The sequence below is a fragment of the Acanthochromis polyacanthus genome, chromosome 9 (assembly GCF_021347895.1).
Source record: "Acanthochromis polyacanthus isolate Apoly-LR-REF ecotype Palm Island chromosome 9, KAUST_Apoly_ChrSc, whole genome shotgun sequence".
Lineage (NCBI taxonomy): Eukaryota > Metazoa > Chordata > Actinopteri > Pomacentridae > Acanthochromis > Acanthochromis polyacanthus.
Genome location: NC_067121.1, coordinates 30,215,159 through 30,223,836, shown reverse-complemented (window position 1 = coordinate 30,223,836; position 8,678 = coordinate 30,215,159). Strand labels below are relative to the sequence as shown.

Sequence of the window (8,678 nt, the reverse complement as noted above, 5' to 3'; positions counted from 1 at the left end):
ATTTTCAACATTTTTGGGAAATTTTCGAACATTTTTTGGTGGAAAAAAAGAAATGTTGAAAATGTTTCTTCATGAACATTCACATAAAAATCAACCAAAATCCAGCGAAATTCGCTGGATTTTGGTTGATTTTTATGTGAATGTTCTTAAAGAAAATATTACAAGTTTTACTGATTTTATATATATATATATATATATATATATATATATATATATATAAAATCATTTTAGATATTTTGAAGATTTTTGCTCATTTTTTTGAAAATATTTACAAGAATTTTCTAGCCAAATTTGGAGATTTTTTTTTTTTTAAAAAATAAAACTTTTTAGGAATTATTGGAATTTTCTTCCTGAAGGTTTGTGCAAATTTTTAGAAATTTGAGGATTTTTTTTTTTTTTTCAGACAAGGAAACAATATTTTTTGGTGCCCATAAATGAGGACAACAGGAGGGTTAAAGGAATGTGATGGACTGAAAATGAGCCCGATGACAGACTGAGCACAGATTGAAGAGGCGTACGGCGCTCTGTTATTTTAGGTTTCCATCAAAATCCATTTTAAATGCTTCCCACGTTGCTCTGGTTCCACATAAACTGACTCAACCGTTGCAGACCTGTCGACATGAATCTCTACAGGGGAGGGCAGGGTATGTGATATATATTATATATATACATACTGTATGTACACAATTAAGCTGAAAGCACTAATTTTATCAATAGTTTTTAATTACATTTCTTAATGATGGAAATAGATTGTACAAAGTTCCTTTTTTTTATTCTCTGCTTGTGCATGTTGTTGCCAGAACAGATGAGAACTTTATGGATGGTACACCAACGACTCAAATTACACAGCTGTTCATCCCCGGTGTAAAAAAAACAAAAACAAACAATAATTCAAAGGTATTTTTCAGTCATTGTTTGTTGCCTATCATGAATGCACAAATTAAACATTTGTAATAGTGGCTTTGCTTTTATTTTTACCTCTTAACATGAAACACATCCTCCAGGTAGTTTTAGATTTTACCTACTTTTTATTCACCGTTATTCAATCAGGTTTTATGTAAACAAATGTTTGGTGCTCAAAATCATGAGCTGATCTGATGAAAGTCTTTTTATTCCTTTTTAAATTACTCAGAACAATTCAAACAAACTAACAAAATAGAACCTGGTCATTTTTCTACAAAAACAAGGTTTTATGTATACAGTATGAAACCAGCCTAAAATTGCAAGCGTCAATTACATTTTCCCACTTGGACATATATACAGGATACAGTATATACACTCAAATGAAATACTGTAAGAACAGTCTACACGCTGTTTAATGCACTGGAATGTGTGTCCGCGTTATTCCTGTCAGAGTGCCCCGGTGAAGCCTTGTAGTCTTATGCGGGACAAGAGAAATCTTCCAAATCCAACACAAACATGATTTAAAAAAAAAAATACAATCTCTTAAGTACAGCAGAAAAATATCAGCACTGCATGAGGGGAGTCTTCTTCACAGTTGGGGCAGTTTATCGACCGGCGTGTCAAATTTGAAGTCTGGAGGGAAAAGTTCTGCAGCGCGTGGATAGATGAGGCGGTACGACTGTCTGATGGTGACGTCTGCCACGCCGGCGATGTCTCCGATTTCTGTGGAAGGATCAGAAACAGAGTTCAGCTGCTGATCTCCAGAATCTCAATTCTGCATCTTCAAAGATCACTATAAATACTCCACCATCTTCATCAGAGAGAATCTGTCATGGTGGATGCTGAAGAGAGCTTTTAGTTCATCATCATGTTACTCTCAGCCTCATTTCCCTTTAATTACACTGAACCACAGGTGTTCGCCAATATTCAGTGGGTAATATTGTGCGTCTTCACGCTCCGCTGCGTTCATCTACTGGCTTCAGTTACTTTGCAGATGAAGATTATGGAAATGCTTCTTCATCCTGCTAAATTTAAAACACTGTTGTGTCTAAACAAGCAGCTTCAACAGTCAACACACGACTTAAACCAGAAAACTAAAGCCGGTTATCCGTGTTTTTATTGCTCTTTAAGAAGTGAAACAAGCTGATATTATGACGAACACACGAAATGCATCATAGAAGTTTTTATGTGTTCCTTTGGTTTCTGGGATCAGAGAGAGACTGAATTCAAACTGGATTTAATGTAATCAGATTCATTGTATTTATTCTAATCAGATTCACTGGATTTAATCAGATTCATTGTATTTAATCTAATCAGATTCACTGGATTTAATCAGATTTGTTGTATTTAATCTAATCAGATTCACTGGATTTAATCAGATTTGTTGTTTTTAATCTAATCAGATTCACTGGATTTAATCAGATTTGTTGTATTTAATCTAATCAGATTCACTGGATTTAATCAGATTTGTTGTTTTTAATCTAATCAGATTCACTGGATTTAATCAGATTTGTTGTTTTTAATCTAATCAGATTCACTGGATTTAATCAGATTTGTTGTATTTAATCTAATCAGACTCACTGTACTCTCTTCAGTCTGTGTGTCAACATGTCTAAGTGTCCTGGTTTGTATTTTTAATCAGGTATGATGGTCTGCAGGTTCCTTTTGAATCAGGTTTCTTCTTAAAAATGATTTGTGAGAAAATTTAGATCCATTTCAGACTGGTCTAAAATATCAGACCTGTGATGACCACAACTGCCAGAATATGTAAATATGTTGGTCATTTATAAAGAAGAAGTCGCTCACAGGGCCTTTAAATAAAAGATCTAGCAGTTATCTAAACATTAGGCTGGAAAGTGCTTCAGTATATTTAGACAAGCACAATTTCAAGCTACTTGTACACTGAATAATATTCAATATAATAATATATCAGTCAGAGGGACCAACCAGTTTTTGTACTTCATTATTCTAACTACATTTTGCTGTCAATACTTACACTAATACATACTTGGTACTTTTACTTAAATAATCTGTCTGAACAAATACAACATTTGAATATGAGCAGTATCATTCCTCACCCTTCTGGGTCTTCTTCTCTGCAGAGGCCTGGGAGGCCATGTAGATGGCTGCTGCAGCCACTGAGATGGGACTCCTGCCGGGCACGAGGTCGAGCTCCACAGCCTTCCGAGCGATGAAGGTAGCCGCCATTTGCACCTGTTTGGGCAAGCCGAGGTTGGAGCAGAAACGAGACATGAAGTCTCCTGTGGTGATGAGGTCCACGCTGGTCTCAAGGGCCTTCAGGATGAGCTTAAAGCACCGACCGATCTCTTTCTTTGAGATCCGGGAGACGGCGCAGATTTCTGTTAAGGAAAGGAGAGGGCCTGGGATGAGATTTGTTTCAGTTGACTGCAGTGAAAGAAAACGGACGTCTATTTTAGGTTATTTATAGTTGAGTCACTTTGTCTGCTTTGAAACTGCAGTGACAGGAACTGTTAATAGATCCAAGAGACATACCACACATTACTGTACTTTTTGTGCCTCTTCCATTTAAAATGTCAGAGAAAATGAAGACATGTCAGTGTTTTGTTTTCATCAGTCAGATAACACAACAAAAGCAAACTGGGGAGGTAAAAACTAAAGCAAACTGACATTTTATTGAGTTAAAACTCCATTCTTAACATCAGTATCTCGGATTTCTTCACATCTGAGAGACGATATGGATCAGGATCAGGACTTTTAACAGATGATATTGTACTTCAAGAAATATTACACCATCAATATTCTATATTCCTGAACTAAAATAATATGATAAATAGTTAGAAATGTTTTATTCGGACCTTTAAAGGTTCTTGGTACACCCTCTTGCCTGCAGGCGATGTAGAGACAGGCCGATGCAATGGCATCGTTGGCTCGTCCCTTCAGGCTCTTCTGTTCATAAACCTGCTTGAATAAGTTGTTTGTTCTGTCCTGTGGAGCAAAAGCATCATAATAAGTGACATTCTGTGAGTAAAAGACGATCTTAAAGTTAACTGGAAAGTTCAATCTCATGTTTAAAATGTGAATTTCAGGTTTTAATTGAGAGATGAAATGAAACCGTTTAAACAGCGTTTGTCTTTAACACTCAAAATCAGTGCAGTTTTGAGAAAAATGAACTACAAAATTCTGTTGGGGATTTTTTTTTTTAAAGAACACTGTCTTGACCTAATTTTGTGGCACTAAAATGAGACAACAGTAAACTCCGGCTTCAATATACGGACGGCCCTGTTGCACTTTGCCAGCACCATTCATACAGGAGACCCACGTTTCTATGAGAACGTCATTGCAGGTAAAGCTGTGGTTATCAGGCTCAACATCAGTGATAAACCACATGACATAATCACCACATAAACCTCAGTTTCATTTCTCTGTGGTGCCCACACTGGTGGTTTTCATTTTCCTCCACTCTCTTGTAATCAGGAGTCGGCCGACTGTTAACGTCTCATCAGATTCAGTTTGATCACCGAGCAGAGAAATGCTGGTTGTGTCTGAGTCGTGTTCAACCCAGGAGAGGACGGAGGGTCAGCTGAAGATGAACCACAAACAGACCGCACGCATCCACACAGATAGTGTGTCTCACAGCAACTCGTCTTTTAAATGGAGTTCTTCTTTTTCTTTGCTTACTATAATATTCCTTGGCAGGTTGATGCGATCCGCCATGGTGCTGATTTCTTTGAAGGCGTTGAGCATGGCGCGGTCAGAGCTGCTCATGGTTCGCCGGTTCTGGTATTTTGAATTGCCGAACTCATCAAAACTGGCCGCACCGGTTCCCTGTGGTTGAGAGAGTTGATATTTATCAGTGTGATACATTCAAGTGAAGCCACAGCGACCTAAAATGTGGTTTACTGTGATTGGAGCTGCAGACATGACCAGACAGTGACTCAGTACAGAAATGTGTATCAGGTTAAACTGGCGTAAAGGCTGATCATGTTAAAGTACAAACACATCAAAACCTGAAAGACATGAGTGAACATCTAGACATGGGGAAATTCACAGTACGAGAAAATGTGAGTTGCTTTGTGATCTTTGGAAGTTTTCATTTTAAGCCACAGTTGTCTCTCACCTTGCTGATCATGGTGGTGAGGTCTCCTCCATTGAGGAGAGGGTTCTGAGCATCTCCGACTCTAGACGGATCTTTGAGGGCTTTCTCGTTGGAAAACGTTCTCCACTCTGAGCCGACATCAATCACACGATCACCTGAGCAGAGACGGTTTGGATGATTGAATGAAAACACACAGATGAATGAGAAAAAGTTACAACATTTCGTCTTATTGCAACGTCGATTCAAAGGAGTTCTGAACACTTGATGATGTAAGGAAAAACACATCCAAGCCTGACTGGACACTTTATTTCCTATAAATCAGCAACATCTTAAAAAAACAAACTCAAAATCATAAAAATTCTCTACCTTTTGTCCTTCTTTCTCATTGTCTTTTACAGAGATAGACAATAAATGATTGAATAACTAAATAAGTTATTCAGTCCCATCAAACCAGAGCTGTACAAAGGAGAGCATAAAGATGACGACAGCAGACCAAAAACTGTCTTAACAAGGTAATTATTTTATGCTATCATGACTGTTCCTAGAACCGTGTACCAGAGTAGGAGATTAGAAATTTTAATCTTGTTTCTTTTTGCCATCCATCAGTCTTTCTAATATCTAGAGGCAAAGTGACGTTCATCTCCTTAGAGGCTAGCCGGCGCTATGGAAGCAGGAACAGAGGGAATTTCTGTTTGCATCAGAGGGCGGCTGGCGTCTCTGGTCTCCCAGCTGACTTGGTCTGTGCTGAGGGGGCTCATTAGAGGAGAACTCTGTGCTCCCTGCAGCTTTGTCTAACAGTCTGCATCACATGTTGGAAGGACTTGGGCTTCATAAACCTTTATCTGCATCTTCAGATTGCCTAAACTACAAAGAACACTGTCTGACTTAAGCATAAGCACTGCTGCAAAAACTATCCACGGTGGAATATTTCAAATAATATCAATATCTTCTCAGAAAAAAAACACACTACTGAGTTTTTTTTTAAAATGTATTTTTTGCTCTTCTTTACACATAAAATTACAGCTTTAACGTATTTTACTGTGGCCTTGCTCAGCTGATGTATACATGCAGAAAAATGTCTGCCAAACAAACAGGTTTAAGAACGTTAGCTGAGACACTTCTTTGTCCTGAAGAGCTTCACATGACTGTAACAATATGACAATTCAGCTGAGAGGAATCAACACAACTGTGCAGGAAAACAAACAGCATGTGTTCACTCAGAGTTCATATTCACGGTTCATATACTCACCTACGACAAGGCCACATTCGGGACAAATCATGTCCCCGGCTCTGTAGTCCTCCACCAGTATGGTATCGGGGTGGTTTGGACACTGAACCCTGGGAAGGGCCAGAGCTTCTCCGCTGCAGAGATAAACAACAGTCCGGTGATTAAATAGCTCACATTCAAGAGAAAAAAGCAGGAAAGGGTTTAAAAAGCAGAGCTGAAAAGGCATACAGAAAGAAGAATAAAGTATACTTTACAGGTAACAACATTCATTTGTAAGAGTACAAAAATACTGAGGATTCAAACTGACAACCGTTTTGAAAATGTCACTCAAGTTATTTCCCATCTCTCACAGCCTGGAAAGGAAAACTGGAATACTTTTGTAATACAGAGATGACGTTACGTAGGCCAGGTGCGTTTTGCATCTTTACTTTCCTTTCCCCTTTATGCTGATGAGGAGATATGCATGATCAGTGACAACATTAGCGTATATTTTTCAGACATATTCAACACACAGGCTCAAAGCATACAACTGGCTGAAGGCAGTGTTAACATGTTAATATTGAGACAATCATACATTAAAAGTCAAAATTGGTAATAAGTTAGGACCTGACTGTGTCAACAACACACAACCAGCATTGAACACTGAGGAAGGAACAGGAAGCATGTTTTAAACAGGACTGCAAATAAGTAGCAGAGTATTTTCAATCTATAGATGGAATTGATGACTGTTTTGTTGATTAATGATTAGTTGTTTGGTCAATAAAGTGGTGAAAAACGTTTCCAAAGGCCCAACATAAGGAAAAAGGAAAGAAACCAGAGAATTTTCCAATTTAAGAAGCCCAAATGACAGAATTTTAACTTTTTTTCAACTTTGACTCATTACTTAGTGATTAATTTAACAGTTATTGCATCTCAAGTATTCTGGTTGGTTGGTTGATCGATTATAAATATCTACCAGTGGACTAATTTATTATCAAATAACCGTTTCATTTGTCAGATTATTTAACTCAACAATTGAACTTTGGATTTCCTCCTTTATTTTTACATCCTACTAACTACTCCCCAAACTGTGTGACTACAGGAAAGGCATAAAGTCACAATCATGTGCAGCTAAGGACAAGAATCTAATCACTGACTCTTCGAACTTAAAGGAAGCTTCTGTTGAGCAACGTTTTTCAAAAAAAGCAGCAGATAAACAGAGATAGCCGGTGTTTACAAACGCCAGCTCACAGACCGACTGGAGTCAATGAGACTGCAAGTTAATACATTAGCCTAAGTTTCAACTTCCCACTACACCGGCTCTACTGTTACACGGAAGAGAGTGAAAACAGCAGGAAAAACAAGTCTAAAAAGAACAACAGCGAAACCGTAAACACCAGCTAGTGAGCAGCCGAATACAGTGAGAGTGAAGCGGTGACAAACCGTCACTTCTGGCAACATCTAACGTTAACCTGCTAGCCGGCTAACTAGCCGTTACCTAGCACAATAGATAGAACACTGAACGGTAACGGGTACGGACGGTATTTTCACAAACACAACGACACCAGCGGCTCACTGAGTACAGCTCAATGTTTTTCCATCGCACAACATCACTAGAGAAACACATGAAGATAGTAGAGGTGTTATATTTGGTCTAAGTTGCTACTCACCGGCTTGTGGACGCCATGTCACTCCTCGCTCCGTCTGTCAGTCAAAGAAACAAATGACTGCAGCACCTCTATTTATAGCTTTTCTGATCACGTGACACCCGGACTACGGGGAGCCAAGGAGACCAAACTAGATGTTTGCTTTTGGACAACAAAGGACGAAACTGTACAACAAAGCAGCTGCTATTTCTGGAGGTAGAAAATAGACCGCTTAAACTGGAAAATGACTCGACTTTTGACGAATATTGTATTTTAATCAAAGTTAAATAAGTACTTTTAAAATAAAATAGAGGGATCAATATATAATTGAGGGACTTTTGAAGTCCAAGGGTCTTGCATACATTTTTATTAAAATAATTTTTTTTTATTTTTACTGTGATCATGTCTTTACAAATTCCATACAAATTCCAATCATTTATTAATAATAAATGACTGGATATCAATAAAATATCAACTAAATAACCGTCTGAATTTACTAAAAAACAAAAGCAATAAGCATCTGGAAAACTTTAACATTTTTCTCCCTGCAAAGTCCAACTGAGTATGTACTGTATGTACTTTTGCTTTCTTTTTGGGTAAAATATTTGAGGTTTTCCAATCTAACTTGTTTAATGAATGTCTAATAACAATAAAAAATAAATGAAATATATAATTTCTCAAAAGCGTTCATCATGTCTTCTAATTCATGTAATAATTTTGAGTTCTTTTGTTCAGACATAAAGCGAATAAATAGATGTTGATTAGACTGACCAGAGAGTGAGATACTTCTGAAGAAGACAGTAGCTTTCACCAGAACTGTCAAGGTAATCAACATCTATCTATT

General features: G+C 37.7%; 1 protein-coding gene across 1 annotated transcript; it reads right to left on the bottom strand.

Moving 5' to 3' along the window:
- Nucleotides 1-702: 702 nt before the first annotated feature.
- gtf2b (general transcription factor IIB) lies at nucleotides 703-7,970 on the bottom strand. Its single transcript, XM_022214317.2, has 7 exons — nucleotides 7,859-7,970; nucleotides 6,231-6,343; nucleotides 5,003-5,136; nucleotides 4,564-4,710; nucleotides 3,741-3,870; nucleotides 2,982-3,263; nucleotides 703-1,626 (listed from the first exon to the last, which is right to left on the bottom strand). The coding sequence occupies exons 1-7, from the start codon at nucleotides 7,873-7,875 to the stop codon at nucleotides 1,493-1,495; spliced, it is 957 nt and encodes a 318-aa protein (XP_022070009.1). The 5' UTR covers nucleotides 7,876-7,970; the 3' UTR covers nucleotides 703-1,492.
- Between the last annotated feature and the right edge of the window lie 708 nt (nucleotides 7,971-8,678).

Excerpts from the sequence above, each read along its gene's own strand:
- gtf2b (XM_022214317.2), bottom strand. Across the intron at positions 5,137-6,230 it reads CGAATGTGGCCTTGTCGTAG|GTGATCGTGTGATTGATGTC; the intron begins GTGAGTATATGA and ends GTCTCTGCTCAG. Across the intron at positions 1,627-2,981 it reads AGAGAAGAAGACCCAGAAGG|AAATCGGAGACATCGCCGGC; the intron begins GTGAGGAATGAT and ends ATCCTTCCACAG.